General features: G+C 30.6%; 2 protein-coding genes across 2 annotated transcripts in view; both read left to right on the plus strand.

The window, feature by feature from the left end:
• LOC125069302 (regulating synaptic membrane exocytosis protein 1) overlaps positions 1 to 24270 on the plus strand; it is a 119708-nt gene that overhangs the window by 39833 nt on the left and 55605 nt on the right. The window lies entirely within an intron of this gene.
• On the plus strand, positions 20620 to 23068 carry LOC125069301 (transcription initiation factor IIA subunit 1). Its single transcript, XM_047678743.1, has one exon. The coding sequence runs from the start codon at positions 20966 to 20968 to the stop codon at positions 21953 to 21955; it is 990 nt and encodes a 329-aa protein (XP_047534699.1). The 5' UTR covers positions 20620 to 20965; the 3' UTR covers positions 21956 to 23068.

Raw genomic sequence — 24270 nt, forward strand, 5'->3', positions numbered from 1 at the left:
AACCTTAAGTGTATTAGTAAGGTGTATAGAAAGTACATATTAAAGCAAAAAACTATAATTATTTTCGTTACCATAATCTATATGGTAGACGGTAGCTACTGGAAAACAGCTTGCTGAATAATTGTACAAGGTTTATTGTAATCAGCTGGACAACAAGGAAGTTATCCAGTTTTAAACGTCATTTCTCTTTTTATATAGTTTTAGAATGTCGTTTAGAACTTCACTTTAATATAAAGAGATGTCAGATTTTCTTTCGACAATAAATACGACAATACATAACGTGTACAAATAATTATGTAAAATATAATTACTGTTTATAAAATAACCTATTTGTATGAAGTGTTAATAGAGGTTGCCAGTAGCTACAACATAAATTTTATTGAATGTTTCAATTAATTATTGACATTTCTCCATGTTTTTCTGTTATCGAATAGACAAAATAGAAAATTCAAGAATGTTTCATTATACGATGTCTTTAAAGTCTAAAAGAACGGTTACAATGCAAAAACAAGCAAAACAATTTCGGCTGCTCTAAAATTGAGCGCGGAATATTTCATAGGCATTTTGCCTGTCTGTCGATACTCGAGCTCGTGAACTCGGATGCGGACAGGCACAGAAGTGGCGACGTCAGACGTTACTGTTCGTTTTGTAACACGCTAAATTATGTTATTACTTGAGCTGTGACCGCTACGACTTGTGCTATTCAAACCTTGCCTGTCTCTAAACATTTGCCTTGTAATTTTAGCCTGTTTGATATTTGATTTTAATTAGTTTTCATCGCATGTTCTGTTTGCCACTGGCACACATTGTATTTTCAAATGATTAGTTAGTTTTACTGTTTACTACTGTATCTGTATTCCGTTGTTGTACTAAACACAACATTACATAACATTCTAACCAAACATTTTCGATATATATTTTGTCTAATTAAGAGATCGAATTTTGTTGAATAAAATTCGATAATAGTAGTAACAAGTAGTAAATTGCAAACTTAAAAATGAGTTACTTTACCCTAAATTGTCGAAACGTTAATTTTAATATTGAGATTGACCGATAAAAAAATTAATAAATCAATAAATACTGCTAAAGCTTCAATTTCAATAAGCGGGCGAATTGAAATTAGCTAGTTGTGTAAATATTATGTATCGATCTATTCACTCGCTAAGGCGCGTCCTTAAACGCTAAATTATCGACGTGCAAAATTATGTTGAGTGAGGCCCACAAGATGTTTTTGGGATGCATAGTATTTGAAAAAAATTAGGAAAAAAAATTAAATTCGATTATATTTGTTAATGTACGCCAATAATTTAACAAGGAGCGGCGAGCCTTCTTGAGAGAAAATATCTTTACACATGTGTCGGTGGTAAAGCTTCGTGCATTCTAGGTATGTACCACCCACTCACCATATACACTACAGCCAAGTAATAATACTTCATATTGTTGTGTTCTGGTTTGAAAGCACGACTGAGCGTTTTGAACGAACGAATAAGCCAGTGTAATTACAGGCTAAAGGGACACAATATTGCAGTTCCCAAGTTTGTTGGCGCATTGGTTATGTAAGAAATGTAAGAAATGGTTAAAAATATTACGGCGCTAATGGTCTATGGGCAGTGATGAACACTTACCATGGTTCATTAGAACTTTTTGAACGTCCACTTGTCCCCACCGTAAAAATATATATCATCAGCAGTGATTGATTAAGATTACTTCATGTCGTAAGCAATCTACACCCGTGGGTCGCTTTATCCGTCTTTAAACATTAACCGCCTAAAACATCAGTTTTTGTAAAATAAGACGATGAGATGTAATGTAAATTTTTAAGTAGTCGGGTTTTTTTAAAATAATAATACATTTATTTCTAACTTTTTAGTTAGTAGCAAATATAAATGTTAGTGAGAACCCCAATTAATAATTAATTTTCAACTAAAAATGCTTAAAGAAACCTTACAATGATTTATAAACTATCTATTGAACGATACCCCACATGATATAATTTGTCAATGTTTTTTTTTTAATTTTGATGTTATGTCGTCTGGATGTCGCTGTGATGAAACATTTTTTATGTGTAGGTGGGTGGTGACGTGAGAGTGAGACGTGATGCACTAGGGACGGATTTTTTTGTACTTCCATAGGTACCCCCCCAAACGTGATGCCCTAGGCAATTGCTTAATTTGATCAAGGGTTAATTCGTCACTGATCATGACTGGTACACGTTAAACAAATTTAATTAATATTTTACTCATTATGAGTTCTGTAATTGGATTATGAGTACACGAGCATGAACTAAGTAACAATTGTAGAACAGAAAAATGAATACCACAATATGTAAGTAATTCTTTTTATAAGTTAAAAACTGAGGAATTTCATTTTCCACTTTCATTCATCTTTTACGTTTAGTTATTACTTTTGTGAGCTGCATTTGTTAAGTAGCATGAAGTAAAATTCTTGAAAAGTATATCCTTTATTTAATATATTTATTGATAAACGGCCGACTTTCAATATAGGTAAACTACTAACATAGCGTTGTCAAAATAATAGATTCGCTGACTATTCTCGGGTACGATATATTGGACCGCCTATTTTGTATTGGTTTTATTTTCCATTGATTCATTTCAATTTAGAATATATAGTATTGCAGTGAAATGTCATTTCACGTATTCACTTTGAATTCGATAATGAAAATGATTTGATGATTCATTAGTAAATATTTTTTGTCGTAGATAAATTGAAATATGACTGAATTTATATATAACAATTTATTATTATAGGTGTGATTTAAATCTTTCCCATTAATCTTTGATCTATATACAATATAAAAGCGAAATACCACTCACTGATTAATCACGAAAATTCAGAAACTATAACATCTGCAAACTTGAAATTTGGCAGTTAGGGTGTAGGCCGGATGTCTAAAAACGGATTTTATGAAAATCCACGCTTAAGGCGGTAAAACTGGTGCATTGGTGATTGTGTTTAATAAATTTCGCGCGGAATGAGCCGTAGGTTCAGCTAGTAATGTTATAAATACGAAAGTAATCTGTTACCTCTTGACCACTGAACCGATAACAATAAAATTTGCCATAAAGGTAGTCTGGGATGTGAATCATTCGGCAAAAAGTTTAATGCTAACGGAGTTATGGAGAATGGCTAGCATAAATTAAAGGTAGAACTTTTAGAGCCAAGCATCGGTACTTTCAACAAAACTGTCACTATTCCACGGAGTCAATTAATGAACGGTAAAACAAATTTAATTACTTGACCATCATATTTCTAATTTTGTCGGAACTTATGTTAATATTTAAACAACGTTGAAATAATGGCAATTAGAAGTGTACGCAAACATTGTGGGTATCCTACTGAAATTTATAACGCGTATCAACCTGAAACTGACACAAACCTGTCTTCGGGCGATAAGCATTCTCTACTGTTCCTTTGAGTGAATGTCACTTCCAGGTCTTCTTGAGATTGTAGCCGAAAAATTATTTTTGAGATTATATTTTTCAATGTAAGCAATTTTAATTTGCATAACATAAAATATTAATATGAACATTTTAGAATATTACCCACAATGAGACCCACATAGATTATGAAAGTGTAGATCTGTCGCAGTGTCCTATAAAAATGTATTGTGCAGAAGGGAATTTCAATGTGCTTTTGAATCGCAGAAAATATAAAAATAATAAATGTATCACTAATTTTTAATATTGCGTAATTTTTTCTCAATTTCCACATAAAATTTAAAATATTAACAGTAAAAACATTTCTCGTAGAAGTATTATAAAATATAATATTAAGGTCGTAGAAAGTTATATTTACGAGAGAGAACCTACAAGTGCATTAAAGCTGTCAACATTATATTGAAATTTTAAGCCAGTTACTTGTTCTAAAATAGTGCATTTTCATAGTAATTTAAAAGCAACGAACTAGCGCAAAAAATGCAATTTAAATGCACTAAAGTTTCAAATTAAATCACAGCACTTTTGACATGTTATACATTTTTATTAGCTGCTTTTTAGCGAGAGAACAAAAAAATATCTTCATTCATTTTGTAATTTTATATTACCTACAATTTCTGCTTAACAATATCGTATAATACGTGTAATGTTCTGTACATTTTCATTATTTACGTATGTAAGTATTAAATAGCTTTTCTCATTTTATTTCAATAAGCGATCTGTCTTGTTACTGACATTACTATTGTGTATTACAACTGGCTGACAGCGTTTATTTAGTGAGCCCGTCATTTTGGAGGCTTTATTTATAGGTCGCGTCACAAATTTCGGTCCAGACGATTTTATGCATTGAATACAGCGATAGCGACCTGAAATAGGTTTCGTATCGATTCTCTTGGTTGAAAACAGTACATAGTCATAGAAAGTAACTAAAATTCATGTTAGATATTTTTATTGAACTAAATGCTACATTTTTTGAAATATGGTTATATTTCATGAAAAATGTAGAGGTCTGTGATTTTTTTTCAATATCAAATTTTATTGAATTTGAGATAAAGGTAAATCAGCTCCGTAATATCATATCGTTAGAATTCGAGTAATATCATCATAATATGTCTTTGATATTCAAAGTAACTAAAATGTACTATATCATCTAAAAAGAAATGTTTTCAAGGTTATATGTTTGTGATAAAAAAATATCGTATTGATAAGAACACATGTAAAAGTTTCTTGTAGACGATCTTAACAAATGAAAATGATAATAAACTATGTTAAATATAAATATAATATTTTGACGACCTCCGTGGCCGAGTACACTAGTCGGTTTTCATGGGTTCACGCCACTCGAGGTCCCGGGTTCGATCCCCGGCCGAGTCGATGTAGAAAAAGTTCATTAGTTTTCTATGTTGTCTTGGGTCTGGGTGTTTGTAATACCGTCGTTATTTCTGATTTCTATAACACAAGTGCATTGCTACTTACATTGGGATCAGAGTAATGTATGTGATGTTGTCTAATACCTATACCTATTAAATAGATTTAATAAATATTTTGATTTAAAACGATTTCAAATTTTAAAAGCTATTAAAGTGTATATAAAGTGTATATATGTAATAGATTTATTTATTGTAACATGATATAGTAAATTGTAAAAAGAGTTTTTCAAAAACATATAATTTTCAATTTCATCAAAGACGCGAAGCGAACGGGTATTGTGTTATCACGAAAATTTAAATTCAGAAAATTGTTGTCAACAAAATCGATACAGCTTTTCATTTAACATGTGACATTGCGAAAGTTAAATCGTAATTACAATACTTATTATAAACAAAACATACAATACAGCCTAGTAATTAAATATTGATTCGATTATGCGTTCCACATTCGTTATTATGTATAGAATATTGATTATACTATAATATTATTACTTTCTGAGTGAGTATTCAATCGTATTAAAACTGTTTTCACGTTCATAATTTTATATCAAGGGCCTACTTTTTAATATGCCAATTTGTTTACTATAACAAATATAATTAATTCAAGTACGATCTCACTCTAAACTATTTGGAATTGTCATTTTATACGTGTTATTATTTTTTATTAGATTATATATATATATATATATATATATATATTACATGGAACTCTTTTTTCTGCATTTTTTTTGCGCTATTATACTTGCAAAAAGTTTTATAAATACGATTTGTAGATTTGTATTTTATTACATGTTCTATGGTGACGGCGAGGAGTGGTTGAGTTGGCTGTGAGTGTGTCTTCCCGGAGAGGTTTCGAGTGTCTGCCACTTATCTCTCTCTTTGTAGATAATTTGAACCACTAACTTCTAAAGGTTATTTGTTATTTTGTAAAATGTTACGATATTTTATTAATATAAACTCACTTTTGATACACAATAATTGCAATTACTGCTGATAAATAGTTCTTGTATAGTCATTATCATTAATCATAAACTTTGAAATGTTTATTTAGTAATACCAAACAAACACAAAGTTTATGTTTCACATTTGAAATATATAAAAAAAAAAAAAAATTAAGTTTATTAAATTTATATCCCGCGTCAGTGTGTTCATATCTAAAAATCCTGTGAAATATAAATTAAAATTTCCATGAGGTTTTTTATTCCGTTTGTTATTTTAAAGTATGCCCGAGAATCATATTACGCTGAAAATAAATCTATAATAACAAATATGTAGACGAACGGTAAAAAGCAAACAATCCATAATTTATATTACGTGTACGTAGTAAATGTGTACGTATTTATATAACTATGTGTTATTTTACAAAGCAAAATTTTATTGCACGCATATACTTAAAATAATATCATCAGATATTTTGTTATTTACACAAAAGATAAAAAAGCATGCACAATACCATAAAACTCACGTCGATACAGCTATTTCTTACTAGGTTAAGAAGAAGATGGCGTAGGATGCAAAATCAGAGTGTTGAACAAAGCCAAATGGTTTGAATGTGAAAATGGCAAATGATTTTAGCCATCTCAAAGGGTTCAGAGCCGCTCTCCTGAGACCCGTTACTTTCATTTAAACATTATACGAGATTCCATATTATACATAATCAATATTCGTCGCACCATTATAGCGCTCTAGAGTATTCGAGATGCTATTTCCTGTCGTGAGAGTAGAATTTTCCTCATACCTATTAAAGTGTTACCGTTCGTTTTATAATAATACGGCCTTAAAATGGAAATGTGTTTGCGATAACAATTAATCCCAATCTTTTAGAATGTCTATTATTTTATATCTAATATGTCTTTATAATAGAATGACGCATTAGAACATTTTTATTCTTTAAAAGAAGGATGTGTCAGTTTCTAGTTATATAAAAATATTCTGCCACAAAAACCTCGAAGCCATTGTTTCAACTCACAGAAGACTAAAAAGCTATAATTACTGCGCTTTTGTATAGTGTTTCAAAACTGCGCTTTGTAAAGATCTTCCGTCCAGTTTTTACATAACCATACATACGGACCTACTCATGCAAGCAATGCTAGATACAAGTGCTGGACGATATAGGTGCTATGTAAGAGTTGTTGCTGGGAAAAAGATTAATTTCTATTTTCAGAAAACATTTTTACGCATAACCTACGCAGTCTAAATAGTGCCTTCACACAACTAATGATGTCATTATTATATTATATTGAATTATAATTAATCATGTTATATTTAATTATTGAAATAAAGACGATTTTATCCGTTAGCAGGACTTTGTGCTAACCGATCTATTTGGGTAAAACTTTAATTCTACCGCCAAACACAAAAATATCTATGTAACTATGTTTTGGTTGGAATTTCGGTTTGAAATGAGCCAGTGCAATTACAGCCACAAGGGATATAATAATTTAAAATTCATGGTTGGCGGTACTTTAACGGTGACATTTTTATATTTGTATATTTCTTAGTGGAAGTCTGTAGTTCAAGACCTAGACCTAGTTTTTAGACCTACTCTTATTATTAGGTTGCCCTAAACTATGGAGATATTGTGGGATGAATTGCACCTATGGTATAAAGTTATTTGTAAATAATTTATGATGTTATTTTCTTTTAAATTGTTCTATAAAGAGCGTCTGCGTTACTATAATATCTATGTATATGATAAGAAATGTATTTTCGACAAAATTAACTTTATTTAAATCACAAATTATAACAAGTCAATTATTATGGGTAGATATCGTACAAAAAGGTAGGCCATATAGGTTTCCGATTATAAGAGAAAAATGTTTAGCACGGTGCTGATCATATTGTACTCTTTTTAAAATGAAAAATTTCTCGGCTTTAAACCCGACAGTCAAGCGAATGTCCAACGAAGTTAGCTCTAAGTGAACAGTATCGGTAGAGTGCGGGCAGATTGCTGGACCATATCGAAGGGTCTTCCTTCGAACTTTTTAAGAATTTAGAAATAGAAAAGTATATGATGCATAAAACTATTATTTTAACAAAAGTAATGTTGCTATAAATACTCAATACCTAAATCAAATGTTACGCCTTTTTTTAAAAAACTACCACCCACTATGGAATTATTATTATTATTATATTTTTTATTGCATTGGTTGGCGGACGAGCATATGGGCCACCTGATGGTAATTGGTCACCACCACCCAAACAAACATAGACAAAGGCGCTGTAAGAAATATTAACCATTCCTTACATCACCTATGCGCCACCAACCTTGGGAACTAAGATGTTATGTCCCTTGTGCCTGTGATTACACTGGCTCACTGACCCTTCTAACAGGAACCCAACAATATGGAGCACTGTTATGTGGCGGTAAAATATCTGATGAGTGGGTGGTACCTACCCAGACAGGCTTGCATAAAGCCCTACCACCAAGTGAATTAATAATAAAATTAATCATTTTAACATTTAAATGGGTAATTTTTATGAGTACTTGTGAGCGGAGAGCTGATTTTATAATCTAATTTCGCTTAAATTTAATTGAAGGTGACAACACTAGCGAGATAGAAATAAAGAAAAGACTAATTTCCGCATCAGTTTTAATATCTGGGAAAGTAAAATGTAATAACTTGTAGGTAAAAAGGATCATCCTTTTGATATACATTCCACTTACAATTTCCTTACGACTGCTTCCATTTTAATTGAAACTATTTTACTTATGTAGCTTAAAATTTGAGAAAAACGTATTTTCTTAGTATTACTTGTTATTCCGAGTACCTACTGGCTTGAATACCGTAAAATTACATTCGATTAGCAGATGTTTGGATGAATTGAGGCTTATTTCAAAAGATAATATATTTTTTTTATTTAGATAGAGATATGTTTTCCTGAATTAAATTATTATTATTATTAATAATATTACGAATAATTAAATTATTCGACAAAATCAAATATACTCTTAGGGAGTGCGTAGTCATGCATTTCATTGAGCTTTTGAAGATAATTATTTCTCTTTTTCATTTACCGTTTTCAATTTCTTTTAAACTTCATTAAAATTATTATTAATTTCATAATTACACTTGTACAAGTTATACTTTAATTAGACATTATTGTAAGTATATATTTGCTTTTTTACTGTTTATAAACAAATACAATAACAAACTAAAATACTATGAAATGTAAATGTATGTAGTTTTAAAAATAACGCAACAGAATTTGTCTTCCTTATTGTTGCTTGAGGGTACTGAAGCCTGAGTCAACATGCAATTAACGCGATAAAGATATTTTGAGCCTTATAAAGGTTGATAAACAAACCCGGCCGTAAATAAAATTAATAACAGTACATTTATAACTTGAACCTCGCTGCGTTTTAACTTTCACTAAATCACTAAAAAGGGATGACAGATTTAAATCTTTAGATAGCAATACATCATTCCATCAAACTGGTTATCTCATAGCTGGTTCTATTAGAAGAAGGATTCAATGTAAATTACTTCATTAAATAACGGCTTTAATAACTCCTGTCTCTAAAAGCGCGAAAGTCTTTCTGCTGAAATTGACTGTTTAATGTTCGGTAAAACGTTACATAAAGACTTCATTCAACAACAAATTTAAAGTGCCCTACGAGCAAGTATAATAAAATAAAGAGCAAAGCAAGAAAATAAAATCGTTGTTTTTACGCCATTACGTTCAACATCGATCGTTCGTACGACTGTAACGCTATTAACATATTAAAGCGGTGGCTTTCTACCTATAAAACGGCTTTTGAGAGGAGAATTTCGGAATAATTTTACATAGAAGATAAAATATCTTGTTTGAAAATCTCGTTTATCAAATTAATTGTAGCATAATTAAAAAAGTTAACTTCTCGCGTTCAACCGGAGTTGGATCAGAGATGAACAACGGAAATGAAAGCATTGGTGCTCTAACACTCTATCGGCAGGCAGAAAATTGCTAATCTCGGCAGGCAATAAACATGTACACGTTCACTTAAGAGATTCTGGTAATAAAGTAAATCGGATTAATATATATACATAACGATTTTAAACAAACAAAAACCTTTAAAATTCAAGGAAGATTAATTTTTAAATTTAATAGAACTGTAAATTATAACATTAAATTGGTACTTGTAGCACAGATGATGCTTAAAACTATGTGATTACACATAGACTCACACATAATGATAACTTCAATACTGCAATAATAATTATTATTATAGCATTGTGGAATTTACAGGCATCTAAAAAAAATCTTCTGTGAAGCTTTTACTAATTTGTTATAAATTTGTTACGATACAATCCCGATCCAACTTCGATTCCTCACAAAAAATAAACCTCAACTGAATCGTAACTGGAAGCCAATTCTACTAATATATAACCGTTACGATACGTTTCCAGTTATATTCCGTTCCAACTTCAACCGAACCGCAACGGAATCGTGGTGTTATTAGAATAGGAAAACGGCTAAATGGCTACGATTACGTTTCGATTCGATTGCGATATAGTGACAATTTGTTTGTAGAATTGGTTCTCTCGGTCTTTGTTCAGGTGTATTTGTAGCTTTTTGATTAACTTGTTACAAAGTGTAACGAACTAAGTATATTTATTCGACTATTGTTTCTTATGTTATATTCTACTGTAGACGTCATATTAAATGGTAACATTCTCATCTTAACATCAGTGGTTCCTCCCATTCACAAGTGCTATAGAAATTCATTGAAAAAAGCTCGAAATTTTATTTATTTATGGACTAAGCCATGACCTTTGCTTTCCAGAGGAATATTAATATATTGCACTTGTATATTTTAAGACACGTAGGCAAGGTCACATGATATTATTCTACAATTTACCTAAGCAACTAGTATATTTTCATCATTTATATGTTTACGATAGTTGTTGCGAACTAATTTTAAATTGTTATGCCCCCGAGAAGTATAAATCCAAACTGATCAAATAGTTCTGCATGACGAATGACTCACTTTGGCAAGTTAAACTAATAAAACTTATGGAAACTCGGAGTACAGATAAAATGGCAGGAGAATATGTTACTTGTTGCCTTTTTTGTATAGTTAGATTAGTGAATCTTTTTGGTTTATCACATAACAAAGGTTTTTATGAATTAACTCCTTGCGTATGGTAATGTCCTTACAGGCAGGGCAGTGTTTGCTTAGCCTTGCAAAGAAATTTGCATTCTATCTTCTTTTCACCTTAAAAATTGGAAATAATTAAGGGCATATAAGCAATACAAATAAATAGTTTTTCTAATCGCACCGAAGAATTTAAAATCAAATTAAAAATTGAAAATCCTCTACATCTTTGGCATATTTATTACACGCTAATGTAATTCAAAAGAATGATTCAATGTATTACAAGTTCACCACATAATACTTAAAATACATTTAAAGTGTTTATCGGTATCAGAGACTGAAAAAAGCAACCTTTTTTTCTGTTACGCTAAGCTGATCCTTAATATGACCCAATTAGTCTACAAAATAGATATAAAACCCCGCCTATCGATCGAAATTCTTAGCAGGGTTCGTTTAAGCTGGCTAAATCTTAATCTGATTTATATCCCTATTTGAGTCTTCCTTACATGAACTAAATAATTAATGATTTCATGTTATGATACCAATATAAAATCTTTTGTAATCTTTAACTGTCATGTTTTTGGGCGCTGTGTGTGAATCGTACAATTATATAATTATGAAAAATATATTAAATTCACCCCTTTTTCATTTTTAGGAGCTCGAATTTTGATTATTTTACACGTTTTGTGATGTCTAGAATATAATTCTAAGTTTTGTAACTGATTTCTGTATTAGTGCCTTTGCGTTATTACATTTTGAATACTTGATAAATTAAAGGCATAAAAATAAATCAAAGTTATAAGATATTTGGCCCAAATTTTCTCCATCAATGATCTATCATTTATAATAATAAAATTGTTAATAAGACGAGCATATCGTTGTGTTTATATAAATAATTTTTAATCTTGAATTTTATTTTTCTAAATGTACGTACCATGAACTTAATTTAACCAACTATTTGCAGTAACTCTTTAATCTCTTAAGTGTGTCAAATGGAGAGCTAATAGTTTGGGCCGACTAAATCGCACCCATATCATTTTTTTTTTCTTAGCGTTCGTTTCATGTAAAAGAAAATTTGCATCAAAGCCAATATTTTCAGTTCCAGCTAATAGCAATAAAGGAAATCATTTGTTTTTATAATGATAGAAATAACAAGACAAAACGTTGTAGAAATACTAATCGTTTTATCATTTCCAAGACGACAAATGCACACTTAAATATCTCGCGCCATTATACGGAGTGCAAAAAACAAAAGGTGTATGCAGACAAAGCGATGGGCGGTTCTCTGGTGTAAAATAAAATGGCGAATAAATAGGATTTCTCTCGATATTAAAGTGAACTGAGCAACGCGAAAAGAATAATTTCCGGGCATCAATGACACCAACCCCGGGTCGTAAATTACAAGGGAAACTCCCCAGTTCATGACGAGACAAAATCGTGACCGTAGCGTGATGTTACGATGTGTCTCACCAGTGACGCTCTGTTTTACTCAACATATAAATTAGCCCATTACGCAAGTGACTTCTTCCTTCCCCGGTGTTCTTTGTTAGGGATAAAAGTACAACTTTTGCCCATTTTACCCACATCATAAATTTGAAGTTACCCTCTTTTATTACTTTTTCAAAAACACATGTCAAATTCATCCATCCATCCTTTATTTGATAAATTATAAGGGAAATTAGGAAGGTCTTTAATACAAATAATAAGTTTTGTTGCGGTTGTTTCACTGTAAATTAAGTAATTAATTGAGCGCGACAAGAAATTTAGAATTTAGAATTTTCTATTTGTTGACATCTAAAAGTCATAATGGTCAAAAAAGTAAAATGTCGTCATCATCGGTTTTAATAATTATCATAATTTTAATGTTGTATGATTAAATAAGCCTGTCCAATACCTATTAGCACCTAGAAATTGTTTGCAATAAAATTACTGAAAAACGACAGAACATGTATCTTAATTTTATTTGTTATTTTGATTTACTATATAAATCGAATTTTTGATCTTTTAATGAACATTAGTAAAATAATAATAAATCATTTGATTATAATTTTTAAAATGTTATCATTTATATCTCAATTTTTGATCCACTGTAATATTCATATAGCCTTCCTTTGGAATTTATAGAAATGAAGTAAACAATATATTTATCTTATACCTCGAATATCAGTAACATACAGATATTCGAGGTATAACATACTATTTCTACTGTGTTATGGTGAAATTTCAACCCAACTAAACTTCCAACATAAATAGCGATTTCACTGTAGGATGAAAATCTTAATTTATCGTTGCATTATGTAAAAATTTATACTCTATGTTTGAGCGAGAGCTCGTACATTTTTAAAACTTTAAAGGCGTTTGACTATTTACAGTTGTTTACATTTGCTTTAGCAAATACTTATGTTAATAAATAGGAGATCATATTATGCAAATATTTTCCAAACAAAACTCTGAAAATTTAATTAATAATAATTATTATTATTATATTGAATTTTATGTACAACTAGTCGTATAACCAATAATAATAACGTAACTCGAATAGATTCCAACATCAAATTAAACGTGAAATATCAACTCGACGCTTATGTATATCTGTTGCGTTTATGCATATAAAATATTGATTGGCAGCGCCCTCGCCCACTATCAAAATAGAATACGCTCGCTTTAAAAATATTTGTTAACCGGTTACTGTTTCATACTGTATTGATATTATAAAGAGCATCCGTTGTAGAAACGTTGAACAAAATGCTGACAAGAATGAAATTATAGTAGTTTTTAAATAAATTACAAATAAATAATCATAACACCATGTATACTTTAATTCATTATTATTAAATTCCTTTCAGTTTTATAATCTGTAACCTAATAAACCATAAATCATTGTATTATTAACGAATTGTTAAATTTTAAGTATCTTATAATTTGAAATACGTAGTCAAAGCAGAGCCAATTTAAACGATGTCATGTATTAATTAATATGTTATTATTTGTCTCGAAGGCGCCTTATTACGCGTGTATCGAAAGGATTAGGGATGACAAGTGGGCTGTCGGAGGGTTACAAGTATGTTACAAGTTAATTAAACAGGATCTGTCAAGCAATAATCCCACCAGATGCGGCTCTCCCTCCTACCAATCTACGTGTTTCCTTTTATTAATCTGTTGACTATGTTATGATTTTTGAAACGCCAAATTTTTCGTTATTTTGTAGTTGTTGACCGTTACCATTAGCTTGAAACTCGCGGATCAAAGGGCTACGAAAATAACAAACACAGACTATACATAAAACAAAAGGCGGAGCGCGCTGAACATTATAATGAAGCTACGAAAGCGAATAAAAAATTAAAAGCGAATGCAATTTCCCGGTAGAACGAAATGACGCGTCTATACATCAAGATGCTATAATTAAAATGACAGCAATTTTAATTACTACATATGATGTATTAACAAATCGATGTCATATTAGCTTTTGTTGCTTTACTACCTAATGTTCTGAGCGCTCCATCTTCTACCTTTTGTTTTATAAAATCTCAAGGTTTCAATAAAGTAATGATAAACGTCAATTCGACTATTATTCCTTCTGTTAGCAAAACGAATTATTATCTTAAATATAGTATACGGAGTTAGCGCTGGAACTAAAACAGTATACTTTAAAAATACAAAAGTATTGTCAATAAAAATCATTTTGCGACTCCGTTTGCGTTAACGCTAGACTTGCTACCAGCATACTCGTATACCTAACTATAAAGTTGCAGAGTGCTGATACCAAGGAACAGTGTTTTAAATAAAAAAATGGCAACTTTATGCAGAAGTATATCATAATATGTTATTATTTGTAAGAAGGTTACGCTCGTTATGGTTGTATGTCACCACTACCCAAAGACGTTGGCATTGTAAGAAATTTTAACTTTTCCTTAGATTGGCAGTGCGCTTCTAATCTTGAGAATTATAAAAAAAAGGGGCACAACTTGTCCCTGTAGCAAAACTGGCTTACTCATCCTTCGAATCGGAACGCAACAATACTGTTGTTGTTTAGCGGTAGATTGTGTAATGAGTGAATGATATCTACCCAGTTGCATTCTTGCGTATATTCATAATCATGCATTTAGCTATTTTTTATGTATATAAATTAGACATAAAATTATAAATATATATATATTTTCATTTTAAAGTGATTTATTTCAAATAGGTGCTTTGTTTCCGAAGTTTCCTCTCCGGAATATTCACTCTCACTCTATATTATAATAGACAGTGCTTACTATATAACAGTCGAAATCTACAATTATCTTTTACAAAGTTCTATTACTGTATCTACGAACAAAAATTTATAAACTAATTGTAAGAGAAAATAAAATTATTAATAACGCCACTGTGAAAATAATGTTTCTTTGAATATTAAACAAATATTTATGATCGTTAATTTTTTTATTACTTCGGGGATTTTTTTTTTTATATCGAACAAAAATGTTAATGTTTTCGAAATGAATCGACAACTTACTTTCAGTAGTAGAATCAGCTCTTTGGGATTAAGAGGTATCTAACTACCTACTACTACTTACGTCTTATTGTTTTCCTACGCAACACAATAAAAACATAAATCATTGATAAATTTCTTTTCAAAACAAATGAAGCGTGAAATTAAACATTTTTCTTTCCATACTAAAGATAAACAATTTCTGAATATCTTATAAGTAAAAGTATAAAGTGACATTCTGCTCAATAACTTAACTCACAAACTTTAAAATGATATAAATAAATTATTTAAGTCCTTTGCCTAGACTTTCAACAATTTAAGCATAAAGTTGTACAAACCCAGTGTCGCTTTATAAAGTTGGAAACTTATACATCCTTGCGTCATACAAACCGAATGGATGATAGAAGTTTCTGCTACATTTAGCCGCTATCTTGGGCTCATTGAAGGTTGTCATGTTGAGAGGTAATTTATTCGAACTATGCTTTAGATAAATGTATATCCTGTGTTACTATTACCATAATATTGACTCGATATGTAATATATACTCAACTACATATTGAGAATTTTAACTCTCAAAAGAACTTATATTATGTAGATCTAGTACATTGATGGTATAAAAAGCTTTGTTCAAATATGTACTATTTATAAATCTACTAATACATATTTTTATAAAACTTCACATAATATGACAAAAAATAATTATGATGGATATATAAGTGGAAATTTTATAGGACTTTGGTTTTAAACTATATCTGTAATTGCCATCCAGTATGTTTGTTTGTAGACCACAAAAGCAGACTTTTTTAAATACAGTAGAACCTCGATTAACCGAACCCTCAATTATCCGAACCATGACGTAGTTTATTCAACGCCTAATTATGATAAAACGTTGGCGTTAAAGCGTTAAGACGGTTTCAAAATAATAATTTAAAAATATCACTTGACTTTTTTTTAGGTATGTTATTAGTATATTTTAATATGTATGTCTAATTTTAATTGACTATACTGGTTTTATGTGAAAAGGTGTTGTTTTTGTTTGATCTTGTCCCAAAGTACCCACATTTCGATTATCTACTGTATATTATAATTGCTTAAGCATGTCATATTATGTTTCATTTACGTCCGAAAACAATCACAAGTTCTTTAACACCAAATTACATAATATCTCCTTATTGCTTAATAAAAAAGGGTATAATGTAAAATATAATCATCCACATTTTCGTCATGTGATGCCTCCACCTACGCTCCTAATCAAAGCTGGGAGCTACGTTATTGTACGCTGTTATCGTATTCCAGGCACAGTTGGCAATAATGGCCAGTTTGCAAAAACCGATAACATTATCTTGTTATTTATCGCTTATTAGTGCGTGTGGTCAAACTCGAATCAAGTCGATGAAACTATTGTTCTTTTATTCGTTACAAAATATACACTTTTTTGCTTAATTTGGTTTATCGAGTAAGATATATTATGTATATAACATTGTGTATTATACGTAAATATAGATTTTAATAAAAAGTTATCGCTACTAGGCTAGGCTCCAGTCATTTTGAATTATACAAATACATATGCTTTAAAAATATTATTAAATATGGCTAATGTGAATATCTTTTATTCTCCTAAGAATTTCAAAATCATAATTTGTTCATTTGTATTTATTTTTCTATAACTTTGTTGTTTTTACCTTGAGCTCGTCGGGCCGGCCGGAGTCGAAAGATGAGGTAAAAATCACAGAAGCAGATTCATCTCAAATCAGATCACGATACTGATTCGTTTACGTCAAAAGTGAAAAGATATGTCTTATGTCTTAGAGTAACGCTACAGATATTGAATACGTTTTCATTTTATAAAAGAGTGCTGTTCGGTCTATTTATAATGTTGGAGCTTGAGACTCCCTTCAGCATGTTTTAACTAGAAGAAGTAGGAATATTTACAGTTGCATCATAAAATATTTAGTTTCAAAAACACTAGCTGAAATTTATATAACAACACAAATTTTACCACCTCGAAGGGGAATTAAAAAAGTAGCCTGAGGCATTGGCTACCTTTTTTTGTTCTTCAGGACTCAAACTATCCCCAAATTAAATTTAATCTGAATCGTTTCGGCGGTTTAAGCGTGAAGAGTGTAATAAACAGAGTTACTTTCGCATTTATAATACTAGCATACGCTTAGTCTCTTTGATAGAATCAGTGATCATTATTGTGTAAAAACGAGAAAAATATATAAGCTTATAAGGCCAAGTTACCGACTCCACAAAGTCAATAAATCTTTCCTGTTGGAAGGTATTCTTTTCTATAATAAAATGCCGCACATATCATTAGATTTGCCAATTAATATTTTCAAAATGTTTGTTAAAAACTCAACAACATAATATAGATGATAAAAAAAGCATGAAATTAGCACTTGTTGATTTTCAGGCAGGATATATATATATTTGTAATATACGTTAGTAAAATTGTCATTGTTTTTTATTAGTTGGCGGAACTTCTCAGTAAAAGATACATTCCAACCCCATGGTAACTTTACATTTAATATAATTCTGGTATTTTCCAGTACGATTTAAGAGTGCTTGAAAGCATATGTAGGTATATACGCTACACACTAATACACGGTACATATAACAAAATAAAAGATGAAAAGAAGAAAAAATTAAAATGTTGATAATTGAAATTAAAATTAACTTGGAAACCCATAACCTGTAAAATCTATATTCTTTATCCACAAATGCATTAAAAATATCAGGCCTTCAAGAACAACATTTTAAAATTTCAAAGTTAACGACATGTTTCGAATCGTTGCTCAATTTTATTTTGCGAGTGCTTACCTATGGGAATAACGCATATGAAACGATTTTTTTTTGTTTCCGAGCAACGTTAATAGGAACTAAAAACAGATTCGTTCTGAAGTTGTAAAAATGTTTCCGTTTTAAATGTTTGTTAATAAATGTTATGTTTCACAAATATAAAAAAATATGTGTAGTCAGCTCTAAAATTAAAAAAAGCTATTCCATTTACAATGCATATTTTTTTATTTTTTCCACTTTAAAATATAATTTAATTAAATTTTCTTTCAATCTAAACAGTGATAAACTCTATACATTACATATTCGCAATAAGACCTTGCTACCTTTTGTATTTTATACCATGTTAAACCGCGAATATAAAAATGTTTTGGCACAACAGAAACAGACTCACGCTAAACGATCCTTTGTTATGGAAAACAACTGTGTACTCAACTCTACATTTAACATGACGTATTTCAGTTTGTAATGTTCGCTTTGATGCTTCCTAAAATGCTCATTAAATTGAACATGGCTGACGTGGTTAGATGTTTTTTACATAACAAAATTCAAATTACTCATCTTTTTCAATATAATGTGTAAAGCATTTTATTTGTATTTGTGGCTCTTAAAATTAAAAATATAGCAATTAAAAAATATAACAATATAATCATATATATTATAAAATTACAATACATTCAATGTTATCAACATAGTAAAGCAGAGCAAATATGTCTGGATAAGTATTCGGAGCCTAATATAATCAATCTGGACATTTCATTAGGTACACCCCTTTTCTTTAAAATAACGTGTATATTTTATTCTATGTCAATGCGGTTCATATGGTTCATTTAGTTTTCTACAAGTTCTATCCAATATAATACATCTAATTTATAAACGATATCCACTTCACGATCAATTGTTTTAAATTGGTTTAAAATCAGGTAAATTCAATTACGCTAACCTATACAGTAATATGCGCTTAATGGCACGTACGCGACGTACAGATTTGTGGGTAATGCGGCTAGAATAATCACATGAGTGATAGTTCAGGTGAGCAAGTAATGAAATGACATTCTTGGACGTATCGATCGCACACAAATAGCTCAAGCCCCTGGCTACTCGCTGTGTTTTACGAAGTTACCTTGCTTTTACATCAAAAAGTATATAGGGAGTTTAATACTTTGAAACTTAGTACCGTAAGGTAATGTTAGCGGTAGGAAGAGGTTATCTTAACTTCTTCGAACTACATAAAACATTGCCAACATTGTCTACTTTTCTACTACGAACTGAGAAGAATGCAAAAGTTAATTTTAGCAGAATTTACATAGATTTCAGACTTTCTGATTTTGAATACCTAGTTGGTTCAAATCAGATATAAAAAGTTATGTTTTTAGAAAGGGACCTTAATTTCCTGAAGCTGAAAGCAAGCAGACTGTTTTAATTGGCCGAGCTGGATACTTATGTTTTTTTCGATACATGTCTTTTTCCTCTCAATAATTTCCGTCATTACCAAGCAAGTGATTATTTATAAAATCAATATTAGCTATTAGTCAGATATAGACAATTTCCTTTATTTTGTAAGATTTACATATAATACAATACATGACTACTTATATATAAGAAGTGAGAAAGATTCGTTTAATAGAGTCGTAGTACTTTACCTTATTTTTGATGTCGATCGAACTTTCTCGAGATTTATTTATATAAAGCAATTAATAATTTAACATGTAACTCAAATAATCCTAGGATATTCATTAGACATAAATTGACATTGCACTATAATGCACAAAAATGACTTCGGCTTGTCAATAGGAATAACCAATCGGTTTTATTATATTAAATTGACGTTGAGATTTAGTTATACGCACATCCTCGCACTCATACTTAAAAGTAATAAGCCGCAAAAGGTTAGTCCTATTTGATTCAAATTATACATAATACGAAAAAGTCTTTCCTATTATAACCGCTTGGAGCGCTACTAGTATGAGTTAGTAAATTATAGAAGAATACATTATTTTAATTTTAATATTATTACTTGGTTTTTCAGTACAATATATGTTAAGTATTATTTAAAAAATATATTATGAATTGAAATACTGAGTAATAATAATTATTTACAAGCAACCGCACGAGTAATGCGTCAGTCAGGTTCTTAAATGATATGTTATCACATGTTTATATAAAAAAAAATTGCCTGTACTTGGTACCTACAAAAGTGTCTACCAAATATTTATTTTAAAATTAAACATCAACCAGCGTCGATCATATAACCGGGCGGGGCCTCAGCGATGAGAGAAAGGGCGGCGCTGTTATCGCGCATGCGCCGAACTTCAGATATTCCGATATTGAGATTCTAGCGCGTCCATAGACAATTTTTTGTAATCTGGCATTAATATTCTGCATTTTGTTTGTAGGTTATGTTTTAGTCGTCAATTGTCAAAATTAATTTCCAGTGTTTTTCGTGAAATTATTTGGATATGTTGAAGTTTTAATGAAATACCTTTGGTTTTCTTGGTATTAACCATTTGTGATTGTCGATTTTAATATACGCAAATACTGCTGTTTCACCATAATGACTATGTATATAATTTCGATTATTACGGGTTGACATTGAGATGAGATGTGAATACAAAAGTCGATGCGCACTTTTTACGTGAATTACCATTTTCAAGTACATACTTTACAATCATTTTCGATATAGTGATACATGTAACCTTAAAGAAATACAGTATACCTAAAAATTATCAAAATGACGATGAGTCAATTATCCGTATTGAAACTTTACAACACAGTGGTGGACGATGTGATAGCTGGTGTGCGGGATTGCTTTCTTGATGACGGTGTGGATGAACAGGTTTTGCAAGAGTTAAAACAGTTATGGAAGACAAAGTTAACGGCCAGTGGAGCTATGGACCCTCCGCAACCCGAAGCACCCGTAATGCCGCCACCACCGGCACTACAAAACTTCCAGAAAGCCAATGGCAGTAATGTTATACCAAAAAGAGCTCCGGATATGGCATCTCAAAGTTCAAGCCAACATTCTGGAGTTGAACATGGTGGGGCACCATCGTCTAATATACCTGGTGCTCATCCTCACCATGTTCTTGATCCAAACAATAAAGTTCCAGTGCAATTAACATTACCAGCTCAACCAGGTGTACCTGGATCACAACCACGTTCCTTTACCATACAAATTCCAGCATCTGCTCTTAATGGAAATAAACTACACCAAGTCCTTACAGGTCCTATTATTAATGCAACAATAAGTTTGCCGCAGCCTCTGGCTGCCACTCTCTTACAACAACATATCAATTCAGCATTAGCTGGCCAACAGAATGAATTTGATGGTGGTGGAGGTGGCAGGAGCGGTGCTGCTCCATTCTCATTGGATGGTGCGTTAGATTCATCTGATGATGATGGCTCAAATGTTGGTGATGGTTCTGAAGATGGTGGTGGAGATGATGATGAAGACGAGGAGTCAGCAGAGGAGAGAGCTGAAGAGGAAGAAGAGGAAAGAGATGAGAGTGGAGGTGCAGAAGAGGAGCCATTAAATTCTGGTGATGATGTTTCGGATGAAGAACCCGGTGATATGTTCGATACTGAGAATGTTGTTGTATGCCAATATGACAAGATAACTCGTAGTCGCAATAAATGGAAATTCTATCTCAAAGATGGGATAATGAATTTATCTGGTAAAGATTATGTTTTTCAAAAAGCTAATGGTGATGCGGAGTGGTGAATGTATCCATGTATGTTTGACAAGTGCTTAAAATGTTTGTGTGATTCGTCCTGGTTGTTGCTAAAAGGAAACAAAAAAGACATTGACATAATGGTATCTCAAATGTATGGTCAAATTTAAATAATGGTAACCTATTATTGTATATTCATATAATAAGTTACACTTAGGAAAATATCAATAAAGGTGATAGATTCTTTTCAATTACAATTTACAGCATATTGGTACATAATGTTTAGACTAAAAATTTTAGTTCATTGTATAGTATAAAATTTTAAAAAGCGATACTTTTATAACTATGAGGAGGTACAGTGACTATGTGAAGTATATATGCGTTGGGTGTGATTTTACTAGGTTAGCTTCACTATATAATATATGTATTGTGGTAACAATTATAAAAATTAACATTAGTTAAACCAAAAATAATGATAAAATAAAAGCATGAAAGTGCCAAACAAATTCTTAATTTTTAATAAGTTTTCTGAATCACTGTTTAAACAAAATATAATGTGCTAGTGTGAGTGAAGCTAAAACGGTTTTATAATGTCAACCCAGCTCCAACTACAACTCATCAGATATTAACGGAATATAAAATCCATTTGACTCATTTAAACAGATTGTGAAATCAAATATTATTCAATATTCATCCTTCTATCCTTTACTTTTCCCGTTGTTTTTTTTTTGTTCTCATACGAATTAATTAATCTTATTATACCCTTAATCATTCAAAAAATTATAATAATCTTAATTGTCTAATGAATGTTGATGTTAATTTTGGAAATGAATTGTGTAATAGTATAAGTAAGAAAATAATTTCAGTTTATATTATCATCCGTAGAACTTTCTACCCTTAAGAGCACAAATTTTGTTTAATTTCTTGGTTATTTCCTTTTTACACTGTCACTAATTTAATATTGTGATATGAATATTAGTAATTCTTATGTAAATTTTAATTAGAATGCTGCCAATTTTTGTAAGCCAGTAATTGGATTTCTTACCTTGCCTGGTTTACAGCAATTAATAAGTTACTGTTCAAATAATGTAACATTCTTAGGATTATGGTCCCTTATGTGATGAAGTTTGATAAGAATGGTAATAATAAAATATGTTGCATTATTATGTTTATTTATTTCCTTAACCTATGTTTCAAACATGTGTTTGTATGTGTAAGATATGTTAAACAAATAAGTTGTCATAACTTTGCGCTCAATTTAAATTTCATATTAAAAGAATGCAATGAAAATCGGCTTTGACACTAGTTGTTATGCGAAAGATGAGTGCTGAATATTATCCCATATTTAATAATATTAATGTTATATATTGAAAGATAAATTAAATACATTATATTATTTTTTAATGAAGCAACAACGCAATTATAATGAACTGTTACACCTATTTATATGCTATTGATGAACTTCCTAGATCCAATATTAAACAGAAAGAATGTAATAAATAACCAATCATGTAAAACGTTTTTTTACATGATAGGTCATGTCATGTCATGTTTTAAGACGGTACCAACGTTTTTGGTTTAATGGTTATTTTGTCATTCAATTAAATTATATTACATTAAAAAATAAATATTGTTCCTTCGAAAATTACCTACACCTTAACTAAAATTTTATAATATAAATTTATAGATATGCTAACATCATACCTAGAAACATACCTACGCGTATTTATCATATTATGCTTTTTTTCTTGCTTTACCGGCATCGCCTTTAAAATAACAGAAACGTGGGTTTAGTAAATATTTTAATATCAATAATTTATTTGTTATCCTTATTATCTACCAATGCCAGAGTTTAGCGAGTGTTAGTCTGGGTAGTCCATCTACCATTTATTATAAGAGAATACTCATTATGGTTTTGCTTTTAATATTTAGTAGGCCATTACAATTAGGTGAGGGCACGAGAGACATAACATCTCAGATCCCACGTTTAGCAGCACATTGACGATACTTATATTAAGTGTTTATCTATATTTTATTGTAATTATTAAATATAATGGATAGGCCACTTATGTGCGCTACTCAAGTGAAACAGCACCACTTATAGATAACAGATGACAAATCACCTAGATTTCCATCTATTGGTGTGCTTTTTTAATTTCAAATTTAAATGTGAATGTTTTTATTAAATATAAGAAAGAATCATTAAATCGGTTCACAATCAGCCAGGATATGGAGTAACATATACACACAGAAACAGCTAAAAATAATTTTAATATTTAAGAAAATATTAAAATTATTAATTTAGCTGATAATATTTACTTTTAAATTTATTTATATCACTGCTATTACTGATATAAAATCATTT

The sequence above is a fragment of the Vanessa atalanta genome, chromosome 15 (genome assembly GCF_905147765.1).
Source record: "Vanessa atalanta chromosome 15, ilVanAtal1.2, whole genome shotgun sequence".
Taxonomy (NCBI): domain Eukaryota; kingdom Metazoa; phylum Arthropoda; class Insecta; order Lepidoptera; family Nymphalidae; genus Vanessa; species Vanessa atalanta.

What these genes read in the sequence shown, in the direction of transcription:
- LOC125069301 (XM_047678743.1), top strand. Translation starts at nt 20,966, where the DNA reads ATGACGATGAGTCAATTATCCGTATTGAAACTTTACAACACAGTGGTG.